The following is a 17,243-nucleotide window of genomic DNA, read 5'->3' as shown; positions in this document are numbered from 1 at the left end:
GGGGGCAGGGCTATGACATCACAAGCTTCCGGCTATAGTGTTCAGAACAGTTTGTTCCAAACGCTGAGCAGCGGAGTACCCCTTTAAATATACAGCAAGAATATTTAGCACATTACAAGTTATTCCTGGAGCTCCTGATTGTTTATGTATTTTATTTTAAGTCTATACCAAAATACCTCAACTAATTCAATTTTACTACTTAGATTTTCCAATTACAATTTAGTTAAAACCAGCAGCCAAATTTAATTTTGAACCACTTGAGAACTTAACAGTATGGCATTGGCAGACAAGTTGGCAGTAATATAAGCAAAGCTATTACATCGGCATCTTGCTAAATGAATGTTTCACTTTACCTTTTTCCATTTTACAGCATTTCTAATTGCATTTGTCCTCAAAACTCTTGAAACATCCATTATTAGACATCTTTAAAAAGCCATTTCCTACCAACATTGCCTTAATTGTTTCTGTAAATCTAGTTGTTCAGGATACCTGAAGGTCATGCAGGTTCCGGGTGTCAAAAATGAGTAGAATTTTAGCTTTAATTACATATACAATTGTTTTTAGTGAATATTTTAAAAGTACAAATAATTGGATTCAACTACATAGAACCTTGGATAATGCTTCAGATTGTCAATAACATCCAGTCTATGGGACTAGCAATTTTTTGTAAGGATATTTTATGGCTTTTTTTATGGGAGAAATCAATATTTTCTAAAACCTCTGTGCCTTGGTCTATTGTTAAAATAAAAAGACCAAAAAAATAAAAATATATATAAAAATATATATAATATATTAAATAAAATAAATACACCCTACTCTCACTAACCACACTATGATTAAGTGCTCATGGTGCAAAATGTGTTGGGGGCACTGCTGGCGGGTCCATTGCCCTAGTGGAGTAAGAAAGGAGGAGGTGAGCTGTAATTCCATACAAGTCTACCCTAAGCTATGTGCGCACACGGGATATCTAAATCCTATTACACTTTCCCTTCCACCTCCAGGATAACTTTGGCTCTTGTCAATCAGAAAGGGGTAGTTGCCAGTGGTTCAGCATTGTTGTATTTAGTGTTCCTTGGTCAGAATTTTTAGCTACATGATGGCCTGTAGTGCTGTTTGGCAGGTACTTTGTGTGCTGAATGGTGATATTTGGTTGACACTTCTGGGGGATGGGGGGAGGGGGTGGATTTGTTTGCTAGTCAGCCTTAGTAGAAAAGTTTGAGAAGCTCTTATTTTAATTTGTGGTTTAAGCAAACCGAAGAGCCCATCTGCTGCTATATGAAGGCAGCTTCATTCAGAGTGGGTCCTACCATTAGAAGAAATGTGACAGCTATTGCATTTACATCTAAGTAATGAAACCATATGCAGAAAGCTCCCTCTAGTGATGGCTTCAGGAAGGTATTGTATCATTTAATAAGCAATTAACTTCTCCCATGTAAGTGAAGCTCTTTTATAGAGAACAGTCCAGGCTTTGTATTAAAGATGTTGTATGTTCAAGGGAAAGTGACATTAGGTGACGGCATCTTTACCGGCTGATACATGCTAATAAGTTACCATGTGCATTATATTGCCTTTAATATGATACACTGTTTAATTGTAGTATTAGTTTTATTAAGCAAACAAGGTTGTTCGGTGCACTGGGGGTGTTCCTTTCCCTCCAGGTGCACTTGTATGGCTGACCGCCCACTTCTTTAACAGCGACATCTAATAAATACTTAGGAGGGCAACTCTATATTCAGAAGCAGGCATTAGGAGAGTGGTTAGCCATATCAGAGGGGTAAAAGAACACCACCAGTGCACCAAACAGCCTCCTTTGCAAATCGGTAAAACTGTTAGTACAGATAAATGGTGCATCGGAGTGCCATGTTAAAGCTACTTTAGTGCTTATGACAGTGCTTCCAAACCAGTGTCCCTTTTAGTTTTTGCAAAACTACAACTCTAAACGTGCCAGGACAGCCAAGGTTGTAGTTTTGCAAAAGTTGACTAATGGTAATGGTCCCTATAAGTGTCATCAGGTTAGGATATTGTAACCTGCTGCCAGTTTCCCTTTTAAGAGTCTGCTCACTTGGCCCCTGCCATTCATGAGAATAGAGGGTCTATTGTCTCCTATGGTTGAATAAAGTGGTGCTATGAAATGTGTGTTGCCTCTCAATTAAAGGGTTAAGACATCCAGTTGATCAGAGTAAAGGGACTGCAGCTTTAGGGGGCACTAAGCTACAGTCAATTGCACAGGCACATGATTTCCAGTACCACTCAAAAATGAATTTATCTACTGTCCATTTGTTAACCCTTTAGCTACTTTTCCCCAGTGTCTTTACCATGTGGCACAAGATATATAGGATGATAAATGCTGCATGGATCTCTCTCGGTTTCTGTACATTTCATTTGTATTATGTTTGATTATATTAGTTTCTGAAAATTTTAGCTTCTTTTGACGAATACATAATGAAGCCTCAAACTGATATAATTAATGCATGAAAATGTATCAGTTTGCCTTGTACATGATGAAGGTTACAGAGCCCCCAGGCCTGATATATTCATCATTAGGCAATGTAAGATTCCCTCTGTTGTATTGTGCTTGGTTATTGGTGTACATGCTGTGTTACTGTGATTTCTCATGGAAACCTGCCATTTTGGAGTGTTATTAATTGCTTTAATTAACTATTTTGCACGCTAGTGATACCAACTTCATTATAATATATTTTTCCTGGATCATAAGATTCTTCTTTGAAATATAGTACAATGTGTCCTACAAGAGTTTGTTTGGACAGCTTCATGATTTTTTTTTTTATTATTTGTTTTTCCACTGATGTTTAAATTTTATTTGAGTCAATGGATTTAGATCTGTAAGGGCCCATACACAATATATATTTTCCAAGCGGAATTCTGCTTTGGAGTTCCTCCGCAGAAAATGGTGTTCCATTGTTTTCACTGGTTCTGCTGCCCCATTTACACTATAGAATTCTGGACCCCAGCTTCCACCGAAAGAATGGACATGTTAATTCTTTTAGTGGAATAAGTCTATGGAAACTATTTCCAACTATCCCTAGCTGCGTTTTGTTTTGCTGGTGCCCACCACAGATGGACTCTCCAGGCCGAGATTCTATAGTGTGAATAATCCCTTAAAGGGATTGTGTCATGAAGAAACCTGACATTATTCTGATCACTTAGACCATAGAAAAGATACACAATTTTATTCAGAATAACCTAATATGTAAAGGAGCTTAGAGTGCAGATTCCTATTGTCTTAACTGCACAATAGTTGAAACAACGCCACCGACTATGTACAAGAGCAGCCAGACAGCTACTGATAATTTATGTTCAATGGCACTGGAGCAGTTAGGTTGACTTTGAACTCAAAAATGTATGGCTTTGTGTGTGGTCAACTAAAGGACTATTTCCATGTAATTCAAGTAATATATACAGCGTTATCAACAAACTGTAACAAAGTGCATATTATGATATGCTGCAAATGTTGAAAGGGCCATCAGCTCGCTACTTATGATATGCTATAACAATGGAGAAGAGCCTCTATATGCATGGAGATCATTCAGGGTAGAATAAAAAATAAACTAGCACTGTGACAAAGTATAACTTGCAATTTCTATGGCCGAAACAAGTGTTGGATCCTCTCTTGTCCTTCTATTATAACATAGTTATTTATCAGGTTACACTATTTTCAACCTACAATGGTCTTAAGCATACAATGCCTCATGACTTATGCATATGTCAAAGTTGCTAGTTTGTTAGCGCAACTGGACGTATGCATATGTCCTGCAGGAGTTCGCCGGCGGGACCCAGCTACTGCGGTCACGCGGGTCCCGGCAGCATTAACCCCATAGATGCCATGATCAATCCTGATCACGTCATCTATGGTGTTGACAGGGTGAGGGTGCTCCTCCTGTTCACAAACGGCGGCGCCGTGACACAATCGTGGGTTGGCAATCATTGTTATGGAAGCAGGTGGTCAGATGACCTCCTGTCTGCCTGCTACGGAAGCCTGTGAGATCAAGGTTCTTCAATAAAAGTATTGTGTTAAGAAAAGAAAAAAAATACCATCGTTCCGACCCACAGAATAAATATAACATATATATATATATATATATATATATATATATATATATATATATTACCGCGCAGTAAACACCATAAAAAAATTATTTAAAAAAGAAATGGCGGAAGTTTTCCATTTTTATTCACAATATTTTAGAGTTTTTCACAACAAATGCACCACTTATATAAAGCACAATATGTCAAGAAAAAAAACTCAATCGCTCCACTCAGAAAAAAACGTACAAATGTTTTTACCCTTTAGAGACACATGTCCAATAAAAAAAAAGTGGTCATTAGGGTAAAAAAGGGGTCCGTCCTTAAAGGGGTACTCTGCCCCTAGACATCTTATCACCTATCCAAGGATAGGGGATAAGATGTCTGATCGCGGGGTCCCGCTGCTGAAGACCTGCAGCCCCCCAGTCATCTGCAGCACAGAGCCAAAGCTTGCCCCGTGCCTGATGACTCAGAATACAGGGGCCGGCGGGTCGTGATGTCACAGCCCCACCCCCTCCCATAGACTTGCATTAAGGGGGCGGGGCACTGATATCACAAACCACCGGCCCCTGTATCGAGTCACTAGGCACGGAGCAAGCTTAAGCTCCATGCTGCAGATGACTAGGGGGCTGCAGAAGAGATCGCGGGGGTCCCTAGTGCCGCAACCCCCACGATCAGACATCTTATCCCCTATCCTTGGATAGAGGAAAAGATATCTAAGGGCGGAGTACCCCTTTAAGGTTTTAGCCCTTACCCACCCCCATTTGTGAGGGCCGGGTTTTTGTTTACAGTCCCATGCAAGTCTATGGGAAATGTATGTTCCAGCATAACGTCTGTACAGCTGGAGATATTTCGATAATACTTGGTCACATGTTACTTTAATGTCTAATAAAAAAAAATATATGTATAGGATAGATAAATTAACCCTAATCCCTTACATGAAGGATGGGGGTCTTGTTTCATGTCCCATGCAAGTATATGGGGCTTCCGATACCTTGCTCCACTCTGCCTCTCCCTCCTCGCATGCCACACCCAATCTCACAAAGCCACGTCTACCCTTTAAGCCACACCCCTTTTTATTTAGTTTTTTTTTAACCCTGTTGTGCATCAGTCTGGCTGGCAAATCACGTCCACTCCCACAAAGCCACGCCCCCATCTATTTTCGGCTCACTATCATTATCACAGCTAAGCCCCACCTGAGGACAGCATATGAGAATAGTATGAGGACGAGATGTGAGGACAAAAGCTTCCTCATTTGTTGCTTTTCCTCCCCCACAAGGATTGGTTAAAAACATTTATATAATCAGTTGCAGCGAGGCCAAAAGGACAGTATTGTGGCCTCTATCAGGAGAAAAGAGCCCTACAGGAACTTTTAACCCCTTAAGGACTCAGGGTTTTTAAGTTTTTGCACTTTAGTTTTTTTTTTCCTCCTTACCTTTTTAAAAATCATAACCCTTTCAATTTTCCACCTAAAAATCCATATTATGGCCTATTTTTTGCATCCCCAATTCTACTTTGCAGTGACATTAGTAATTTAACCCAAAAATTCACGGCAAAACGGAAAAAAAATTCATTGTGCGACAAAATCGAAGAAAAAACGCCATTTTGTAAATTTTGGGGGCTTCCGTTTGTACGCAGTGCATATTTCGGTAAAAATGACACCTTATCATTATTCTGTAGGTCCATACGGTTAAAATGATACCCTACTTATATAGGTTTGATTTTGTCGTACTTCTGGAAAAAATCATAACTACATGCAGGAAAATGTATACGTTTAAAAATGGCGTCTTCTGACCCCTATAACTTTTTTATTTTTCCACGTATAAGGAGTTAATGTATATACCAGAAAGTGTTTCTGATGCATATATAATACACAGTGGGGGAGATTTATCAAAACCTGTCCAGAGGAAAAGTTTGAGTTGCCCATAGCAACCAATCAGATCGCTTCTTTCATTTTTCAAAGGCCTTGATAAGAATGAAAGAAATGATCTGATTGGTTGCTATGGGCAACTCAGCAACTTTTCCTCTGGAGAGGTTTTGATAAATCTCCCCCATCGTGTACGTATGCTCTCATGCTGTGTATTTAACCTTAGAGGGACTGAATGAGCGTCTAAGGTGGATATTATGAAACAGTACGCCTCTGTATGTTTATTGGCCCATATAGTATGTTCGCTTTCTGCTAACTTACTGATAAAACATGTACCGTACTTATGGAAAATGTAATACTGGATGTCCTTTTCTTATCACTGACCTCATACAGTTTACTGTCTAAGAGTCTACACAAAGAAGCAAGTCTTAATAATTGTCCCTTTAAAGCAGTGATACCTGTTGTATTTTTTTTAATCTTATTTCTAATTTACAGCTGAAAAATTAGACACCTTCTCCAAAACCTTCACATAGAGCTGAACCGATACTTATCCATTTACAAATCACTGGCACAGATATTTGTCAGCAAGTCCTCTACCCCATTTATCATGCTAAAGACAATAATTGTTTAAAGCCTTCCATTCTGCTGCAGTTAGGAGCTTTACGTATGGATGCAGTTGTTATTTACCGGAATCCCTAGTCACACATCTCCTCCTTAAATATACATAATTATATGAAAACTGCTTGGCATTCTCAGACTTCATCAGTTTGTGATTTGTAAGTGCACTTATTCCTACAAAGTAATGAACTTTCTTAATGCTACAAATTTGCATTTCAGAACGACTTCATATTGGTGTGAAACTGCGCACGTAGCTGACAAACAGTGGGGATTGTTGAGGATTGTGTCTCTAAACAGTTCACAGCTGGAGAATGTCTCAGAAAATGTTTTGCGGCAAGAAATCCTTCATTCTTTTCCTGTTTGTCTTCATTAAGGCATTCATTTTTCTAATCAATTAATGTAATTCTCTTTATCATAATTGATGCACGGAATCTTTCTTCTGGGAAGTCGTATGGATGGAGTCAATTAGCTAATTGAAGATGAAGCCACGTAGCAAGGCCACTAAATGGAAAAAGCTGGCAGTGTATTCTCTTCCCCTAATGTAGATACATGTGCACTCCGTGGACCTGATAACTTTTAAAGAAGTAAGATCACACTCTTGCTTGTGTTTGTCAGCCTTCTTCATAGCTAGGCAGAAGTCGACACACATGCTGCAGATCAGTTGAAAAAAATGTGCAGCGTTTCTGCACTAGAACAAATCAATGTTTTTAAAAATCATTTTTAGATTACAAATAAACTCAATTAAGACTCTGGTTTAAAGATATTTTTAATGATATATTTTCTATGACTATCCGGTTTTCTAAATGATCACTGAGCGCATGGAATTTGTACTTCCAATAATGTGCACTTGCTTAGTAGTCCTTGCTATTCCTAAGGTTCCTTTGCCCACCGGACACTGATGGCAGCAGTTTGCATATACTGTGTGCGGGCAGACAGCTGGCAATAAATGGGCAGGAAGAAAGATTAAAAAAATCCCTTATATTACTTAAAATCACAGAAAGGAGGCCATATTTTTACTGGATTCCGGTACAATGGCAGGTTAAAAACCTATTCCCACCGTGATGAAAGACCAGCCACACTACTATATTTGGGGGGGGGGGGGTGTCACACAGTGCAAAATACTGATACACACCTACTATTCATGAGGGGGGTAGCTGCTTAGTATTAAAAATCCACATGGATAAGGCATACAAGGAGTGTCAGTTCCATGAAAGAATGTAGTGCACTGTTGCTGACTTACAACCTACTAGTGACTTCTATACTAGTCAAAAAAGAATTTTCCACAGGCAACTAACTTTCAGGAAGGTAAAATATCCTGAGGTAGTGGCCCATTTCCTAATATTTAGGAAAACACATTCTAACATGACTCCACCATGGCTATAAGAAATTCCTGGATCTATGACCCTTCTCTTGCAACTATTAAACCAAAAAAAAAATCCCCCCCTTTTGAAAGTCTGATATACACTGAATTTTTATATCCTCTACTGATCTAGAGTTTACAGCCTGTATTTAAGTCCGGAGCTGCGTTCTCAATTCTGCATGCTTTACGCATTAAATCTACCAGCAGCCTGCAGTGTTTTATTATGCTTTTTACTCCTTTAATTTGAATTCTGGGAAGTGACTCAACCTTTTATGTGCATTTTTTTTTTTGCGGCCTTCTACCTGTAAAAAGTGCCAAACTTTCCTCCAATTACCGTATGTGTCTGTGAGACCGGTGATCATGTTGCCTACATAAAATATGGGCAGTCTGAGTCCTGGTGGTGAGGAATGCAGCGGATTGTAGTGATGGCATTTAGTCATCCAGTACTTAAGAAAATGGCAGTCTCCTAGAGCTCAGGAAGTCTAGCGACATCACCTGCATTCTGTCCACATCTTAGGGAATGGTGCAAAATGATTTTGTAAATTTGTTTCTGTGTTAAAGACAGTTTTATTTGTGAATGTTCAATGATAATATTTGCATTGCAGAGCACCGATGTGGAGCAGAGGTAGCGGACACCGTAATGGATGCTGACAACAGCATCTATAGGGTTAACTTCAGAGTGCAGCTGCGATCCTGACAGCTTGCGACCTTTTCGATGTTTGTTGCTTTTTTCCTGGCATGCCCCTTTTGCAGCGATCATGCTTTTTTCGGACTCTGTGGAGAAGTGTCATGAGGAAGTGTCATGATAACTTTGGTGCAAGTGAGACAGGTTTTGAAGCATATTGCACCAGTAATCTTGTACTTTTGCATTGATAAATATGGGCTACTGTGTGTAAAAAGTGTTAGAGTGCATAAATATCTTTCTAGTCATTGTCATGACCACCTTATGTATTAGTCTGGATACATTAATGTAGCTTGAAGTGCAGTTTTTCATTTAACACCCTGGAATAGAGCCCAAATGCATATGTAAATCCATTCTTAACCCCTTGAGGACGCATCTCTACTCCCTGGTACTTGGTGCACCAGGACATATATGTACATCCCGCACTCGCTTCATAGACTACTGGGACCACTTTGCTAATGGTGGACAACAGTAATCATGCTGCTGTCCACCATTAACCATTTTAGATGCCATTCTCATGGCATCTGAAGTGTTAAAGGGATTTTTAGAGACTCATCGTGCTACGGGTGGTTCGATAAGTTTCTAAAAATCCACATGCCATGTTACTCGCTCCAGGGCCACTCCAGTTATGATCTTGTATGGCAAACAATAGAAATAGTTTGCCAATATCACTGATTAGTGCTATGCCCATGCATATCTCTAAATGGAGCTGCTCAAGAAATAGATTTACAAAATGTTGTTGGATGTAACAATAAGACACACAAAGCATGTAAAAGGAGGTATGGGCAGAAAATAGGCAACTGAACAAGGTCTACACCATTAGAAAAAAGATGGATACTTTAACAGAATGTTGTGCAACAGGATTGGTAAGGAGAGTGTAAATACAATGACAAAAAACGGATAGCGATACCTATAGATTACTGTGCAAAAATTTGCCCTCATACATCCGCATTTACAGAATAAGAAAGTTATAGGGGGTCAGACTATGGACATTTTGAACAAATTTTGTAAAATAGAAAATTTAATTATTTTAAAAGTAGTACAATAATAGTATAGCATGTAAACATAGGCATCATTTTTTTTTTTTTTGTACTAACCTACAGAATAAAGGACATGTCCGTTTTACCATAAAGCACACTGCACAAAAGTTGCAAGATAGTTTTTTTTTTTTTAGATGTTTTTTTTAATAGTTCCTTATTTTGCCATGAGGGGCCACCTGCTCCCCATTCATACCTGAGACCTTGTAACAATAACAAAACACATGACTATTTTGAGGGGACACAACATTAAACACTGTTATACAGGCTGTGCACTCACTGTCATTTCTCAGTGTTGTCACATGAAGATATAATAATTATTTACAAAAATGCGAGGGGTGTACACTATTGACACACTATTGTCTACGTGCATTTTGGCATGTAAAAGCTTTTTGTGAGCATATGCAAACTGTTTAAATATTAAAAGAAATTGCATGTTTTAGGATTGAGAGCAAGTCTGAAAAATGTGACTAGACAACCAGAAACTATTACAATCTAGTGAACCCACTCAGATCAGTAATCTATCATTTGTCAGGGTTTTGTACAGACAAATTATGGTTATTTCAGCTTAAACAACAATTGCTTTGCAAATTACACTGCTCAAAAAAATAAAGGGAACTCTTAAACAACACAATGTAACTCCAAGTCAATCACACTTCTGTGAAATCACACTGTCCACTCAGGAAGCAACACTGATTGACAATCAATTTCACATGTTGTTGTGCAAATGGAACAAACAGGCGGAAATTATAGGCAATTAAAAAGACACCCCTAATAAAGGAGTGTTTCTTCAGGTGGTGACCACAGACCACTTGCTCTAGTGTGGGTTTTAGACTCCGTCTCATGCTACCACAAGTGGCTCAGGTAGTGCAGCTCATCCAAGATGGCACATCAATGTGAGCTGTGGCAAGAAGGTTTGCTGTGTCTGTCAGCGTAGTGTCCAGAGCATGGAGGCGCTACCAGGAGACAGGCCAGTACATCAGGAGATGTGGAGGAGGCCATAGGAGAGTAACAACCCAGCAGCAGGACCGCTACCTCCACCTTTGTGCAAGGAGGAGCACTGCCAGGGCCCTGCAAAATGACCTCCAGCAGGCCACAAATATGCATTTTAGGCTGGGCAGTATGACCAAATATGTGTATCATGGTATTTTTGTAACTTATGGTGCTTCCACGGTATAAAACGGTATTATCAGCCCCCTGGTGCGCTGTCCCCATCGGGGTAAATACTCACATCACCCTCCTCGTCCTCCTGTTTGTTGCTGGCCGCCGGCGCTTACACTCTATACTGTATGCTGTATCCCTTTGCCCGGACTGCAAAAGGTAAACAAAATAAACTTTAACGGACATTCCTACGTATGCCTATGCTGGGGACAGGAACGTCTGAGAGCCATCAGCCTATCACCGGCCGCAACGATGTGCCGCCTCGGCCGGTGATAGGCTTAGCCCACTTTCATGTAAGGAGCCAGCAGGCTCCTTATATGACAGTGCACACAACCTATCACCGGCCGAGGCGGAACATCGCTGCGGCCAGTGATAGGCTGACGGCTGTCTGACGTTCCCATCCCCAGGAAGCAAGTCCGGACCGACGGGGAAGGTGAGTTAAAGCTTATTTTGTTTATCTTTAGCAGCCCGGGCATAGGGATACAGCATACAGTATAGAGTGTCAGTGCCGGCGGCCCGCAAAAAACAGGAGGACAAGGAGGTCAGCGCTTGGGGGTGATATGTGAGTATTTACCCAGATGGGGACAGCACAGCGCTGGGCTGTTAATTAATTTAGAGGTGGGGGGGGACAGAACAGCGCTCGTGGGTCACATATGATTAGTTCTCTGATGGGGACAGCGCAGAGCTGGGCTTGATAATTCATTCCTGAGGGAGAGGGGCCAAACCGGAATTGCGGAATGGGGAAACATTTATATCGTGCAGGACAAAAATTTCAGTATTCGGTATGAACCGGTATACCACCCAGCCCTAGTGCATGTGTCCACTCACAGTCAGAAACAGACTCTATTAGGGTGGTATGAGGGCCTGCTGTCCACAGGTGGGGGTTGTGCTTACAGCCCAACACCGTGCAGGACGTTTGGCATTTGCCAGAGAACACCAAGATTGGCAAATTCGCCGCTGGCGCCCTGTGCTCTTCACAGATGAGAGCAGTTTCACACGGAGCACATGTGACTGACGTGACAGTCGGAAGATGCTGTGGAGAACGTTCTGCTGCCTGCAACCTCCTCCAGCTTGATCGATTTGGTGGTGTGGGGTGGCATTTCTTTGGGGGTCTGACTGCCATTAGGTACCGAGATCAGATCCTCAGACCCCTTGGGACACCATATGCTGGTGCGGTTGGCCCTGGGTTCCTCCTAATGCAAGACAATGCTAGACCTTGTGGCTGGCGTGTGTCAGCAGTTCCTGCAAGAGGAAAGGAAGTAAGCGCTCCATAGAATATTGTTTGGACCCAAAGAGTGAGATTAGTATATAAATTAACTGCTCACCCTGGGTGGTTGTGTAATCACATACACAATAACGCGCATGCACAGCGAAACGCGTTGTATTCTGGTCAATAAATCCTCTTTTAGCAAACTTACCTGTCTGGTCGATCAGCGCCGTGAGCCGGGTTCTTCTGAAGCCGAATATCCTGCAAGAGGAAGGCATTGATGCTATGGACTGTCCCGCCCGTCCCCCAGACCTGATTCCGATAGAGCACATCTGGGACATCATGTCTCGCTCCATCCACCAACGCCACGTTGCACCACAGACTATCCAGGAGTTGGCGGATGCTTTAGTCCAGGTCTGGGAGGACATGCCTCAGGAGACCATTCGCCACCTCATCAGGAGCATGCTCAGACCTTGTAGGGAGGTCATACGGGCACGTGGAGGCCACACACACTACTGAGCCTCATTTTGACTTGTAGTAAGGACATTACATCAAAGTTGGATCAGCCTGTAGTGTGGTTTTCCACTTTGATTTTGAGTGTGACTCCATATCCAGACCTCCATGGGTTGATAAATTTGATTTCCATTGATAATTTTTGTGTGATTTTGTTGTCAGCAGATTCAGCTATGTAAAGTATTTCATATGATTAGTTCATTCATTCAGATCTAGGATGTGTTATCATAGTGTTCCCTTTATATTTTTTTGAGCAGTGTATTTCACCACTTTTTTGTAATGACTACTTTCATTTTACTGTAAAATGTATGACAAAGAAAAGTGTTTTGTGGGGAAAAATTATAAAGAAAAACGCAATTTTACAACTTATGGGGGGGTTGTTTTTATGCAGTGCACTTTATGGAAAAAATTACCTGTTTTTTTCTTAAAGCTTAATGCGGTTAAAACAATACTCAATTTATATAGGTTTTCTGTTATTGTACTACTTTGAAGGAGTTATTTGGCGCAGGGCAACTTATCTCCTATCTAAAGGATAGGCACAGGCTGCCAGGGACCACAGTCGCATATACTGTATACACGGATGATCCCTATGTGTATGTGAATTTAGGGGATTAGCTGGCCAACTAATAGTCCTGAAAACCGTTGGAAACTTTTCTCATAATCGATAATTGTTCTACCAAAAAGTTGCATTGCTGATATCAGAGTACCTGTTGAATTTTGAATTTACCTGTTGAATTTTGAATTTACCTGTTGAATTTTGTATTTGTAAGAATGAAAATAGTCCAATGTGATGATTTAAAAAGTGGCCATATAGAAAATGATCAAATTTAGTAAAATGTTATTTTCTTGCCTTCCATCATTTCTCTTATCTGTTATTTCAGGATATACTGTGTGTTTTCCTAGAATACCTCCTGTTTTCCTTTTATAGTATACAATTTACAAAATGAGCTCAGGCACAATGGAGTTGCTCCATGCAACCATGGCAGTGCTTTTGTTTAAATTCAGAATCATTTGAGGTCATGATGCTCCAAGTGAATGATTTATCTGTTTGTTAATAGCTGTTTGGCTGTCGTCTTTGGGTTATTTCAAAATGTTCAGAGCTGAGTCAGCGGTTGCCACTGTCTCGGATGCCCAAACATTGTCATAAGAGATCCCTCTTTAACTAGTTTTGGCTGTACATCTGAAATTAGACATTGAGGCTTTTCTGAGGTTTAGAAAATATGTGAAAAGCTCGGAAAGCAACAAGTAGTAAAGTAATAAGCTGTTGTAAATATTTTACATGATTTAAATTGGCCCATTTCCCAGTTCTGTAAGAATGAGTTTGTAAGAGCTGAACCATGGCAAAACAGTGCAATTGAGCTTCCCATTCTGTTATCATACAAAGCAGTTGTGAAATAATTTAGCAGTACGCATGTGGCAAGCGGAGAACTTATCTTTTTATACCTTAGATTTTTACCATTGTTTAATCATACAGAAAAGCGCTAACCACATTAATGCTCAGCAGTTATATAGCAACAACTGAGCCGTTATCTAGCCGGATATTTTACTATATGGGTTATGGGAACTTCATTCACATGTATCAGCGAACCAATAAGAAATCCAAAATCCCTTTTCAATCCACAGCAGTTGGCTGACAATCAGGTGTCGCTTTATACAACTTACTCCGGTGGAAAACATATAGATAGATAGATAGATAGAGAGAGAGAGAGATAGAGAGAGAGAGAGAGAGATAGAGAGAGAGAGAGAGAGATAGATAGATAGATAGATAGATAGATAGATATAATATATTTTTTTATTTATTTTTTTAAATCAACTGGTGCCAGAAAGTTAAACAGATTTGTGAATGACTTCTATTAAAAAATCTTTACCCTTCCATTACTTTTTAGCAGCTGTATGCTACAGAGGAAACTTTTATTTATTTTTGTCTTGTCCACAGTGCTCTCTGCTGACAACTGATGCCCGTATCAGGAATGTTCCAGAACAGGAGAAAATCCCCAATGCAAACCAATACTGCTCTGGACAGTTCCTGATACGGGCATCAGGTGTCAGCAGAGATCACTGTGGACAAGACAAAAAAGAAATTCAAAAAGAGAAGAATTTCCTCTGTACAGCTGCTAAAATGTACTGGAAGGGTATAGATTTTTTTTAATAAGTCATTTACAAATCAGTTTAACTTTCTGGCACCAGTTGATTAAAAAAAAAAGTTTTCCACAGGAGTACCCCTTTAAGACTTCTCTATTACCTCTCACAATTTAAGGAAGATTTATCAAAACCTGTGTAGCAGAAAAGTGTTGCAGTTACCCATAGCAACCAGATTGTTTTATTTTTAGTTTAAAAAGACCTCTGAAAAACAAAGGGGATCTGATTGTTCCTATTGGCAACAGTTTTTTTCCTTTGCACGGGTTTTGATACATTTCCCCTTTGCACCTATTTTCTTTTCTTTTGTATCTCTCATATTGAAGTTCTGTTTTTGTCCAACTTTAAAATATATATAATTTGATATATAAGGGTTTCTTTGTTGAAGCCCTCAAGCCACTTCATTTCTTGTGTTTTTAAGTCTCTCGATATAGTGGATGAAGTCGCACACATTGCCAAGCATCTCTTGCCTTCAAATGTTTGATCAACCATACTTTGAGGCCTAACCAAATGTTCCTTCTCTGTTTTTTTTTTTTTTTTTTTTTTTTTTTTTTTTTTTTTAAGAAATGCACTAATGTCAAGCACAACAATAACTGCAACCAAGTGATACATACCCCCCGCAATCTAAAACTTATCCCCTGTCCTTTGGATAGGGGATAATTATAATTTTTTTTTTTACATGATACTTCTTCTTTAACTTTGGTTTGTAATGAACACTGTAGCAGACAATGTAGTGATATAGTGATACACCGTTTAAAAAAGTGCAGGAGCACTTTAGTCATCTCTCTATCTTACCACAACTACCATATTTTTCGCCGTATAAGACGCACTTTTTCTTCCCCAAAACTGGGGGGGGGTGGAAGTTGGTGCATCTTATACGGCGAATACACACCTATCGGGTCGGTCCCGGCAGCCATCAACGGCTGTGATGCCCTGTATTAACTCTTCAAATGCGGCGATCAAAGGTGATGACCGCGTCTGAAGCGAAAGTGACACTAACCCGGCTGCTCAGTCGGGCTGTTCGGGACCGCCGCGGTGAAATCGCGGCGTCCCGAACAGCTTACAGGACACCGGGAGGGAACTTACCTGCATCCTCGGTGTCTGCTCCGGGCCGGGATCCCCTGCATGGCTGGCGCTCTCCTTCAACGTCATCACGTCGTCGCACACGCCGTCCCGTCATCCAATAGGAGCGGCGTGCGGAGCGACGTGATGACGGCGATGGAGAGCGTGGATCTTGGGGAAGACTACTACCGGAGCGGCGGGGACACCCCGGGGACGCGGCGACAGTGCTGGAGCGACATCCAGGGCAGCGGTGACGGGTCCGGAGCGGCGGGGACACGTGAGTATTACCTCCTACCAGTGGTCTTCAACCTGCGGACCTCCAGATGTTGCAAAACTACAACTCCCAGCATGCCCGGACAGCCAACGGCATGCTGGGAGTTGTAGTTTTGCAACATCTGGAGGTCCGCAGGTTGAAGATCACTGTTGGGTTCAGAATCTTTTTTTTTTTTTTCTAGATTATGCACCTTTAAAATTGGGTGCGTCTTATATGCCGGTGCATCCTATATAGCAGTGTATAGTAATGCCTGAATTGTTTTGATGAAATAAGCAGAATCCTCATAAATGTATACTCTACTGCACAGTCCACAGCTGCCCCCAGATTTTAGGACCCAGTAAAATGGCAATAATATAGTACGTACTGGAGAAAATCCATCATTAAACATGAAATTTATACAGCAATGCAATGTAGCGTTATGACCGTTTTCCGCTTAAATGTCCTGAAATGGAAAAAAAAATGCAGTTTGTGAAGTTGTACTGTTTATAAAAATGTATAAAAAAGACCTTAAAGGGGTATTCATGCTCATTTATTTTGAGTGAATCAATAAATAAAAAAATATAAACCATACTCTCCTGTCTTAATACCCTTCAGCTGCCGTTCTAATTTCTCTCTGTTCCCGCTGCTCACCACTGGTTCCTTTGACATGTCATTCCTGCAGGAATACTATGAATGCAGGATACTGCCTGCACAGGGAGCACTGGCAGAGGTTTTGATATGTTTTATGTCCTTTGTAACACCAAAATGATATATTATGCAAATATGCTATTAACATTTTATGTGAAATATAGTTGATCTACTGTAAGTTTGTGGTTTAAACACTTTATCTGCCTCTGACTGTATCTCTCTGCCTGCTTTTTAGTGGTATTGGTCGAAATTGGCCTTGGGCATCTGGAGGCAGCAGTATCTTGGCGGAGTTTGGAACCCTACACTTGGAGTTTATTCATTTAAGTGAAGTATCTGGGAATCCTGTTTTTGCTGAAAAGGTTAGTACTTGTGTACAAAAATTCTTTAAAAGAGTCAGACATCTGTGTAATGGCTGTCGACACTTGCTGGGCTTTGTGAAACGTTGTATAGAGAACACATACGTTTTCAGATCAACAGATCCATTTTATTAGTACAAATACTGAAAAAAAAACACTGAATGATATTAAAATTACAAACACAGTAATAGTCACAATGGACCAAGACTGAAGGCGGTGGCTAAGGTAAGGGATACAATTCACAATGCAAGGGAAGGCATGTTCTGATCTACCCTAAAAGTATGTGGCAGAACCCACAG

General features: G+C 40.5%; 1 protein-coding gene across 4 annotated transcripts in view; it reads left to right on the top strand.

The window, feature by feature from the left end:
• MAN1A1 (mannosidase alpha class 1A member 1) overlaps window positions 1–17,243 on the top strand; it is a 242,319-nt gene that overhangs the window by 178,099 nt on the left and 46,977 nt on the right. For all 4 annotated transcript variants that reach the window (XM_056566448.1, XM_056566445.1, XM_056566447.1 and 1 more), the window contains exon 6: window positions 16,824–16,947. In XM_056566448.1, the coding sequence (XP_056422423.1) occupies window positions 16,824–16,947 (124 nt within the window). The remainder of the gene's footprint in view (window positions 1–16,823; window positions 16,948–17,243) is intronic.

The sequence above is a fragment of the Hyla sarda genome, chromosome 3, assembly GCF_029499605.1.
Source record: "Hyla sarda isolate aHylSar1 chromosome 3, aHylSar1.hap1, whole genome shotgun sequence".
Lineage (NCBI taxonomy): Eukaryota > Metazoa > Chordata > Amphibia > Anura > Hylidae > Hyla > Hyla sarda.
The sequence above is the reverse complement of the archived record's forward strand: the minus strand, read 5'-3'. Positions and strand labels throughout refer to the sequence as shown.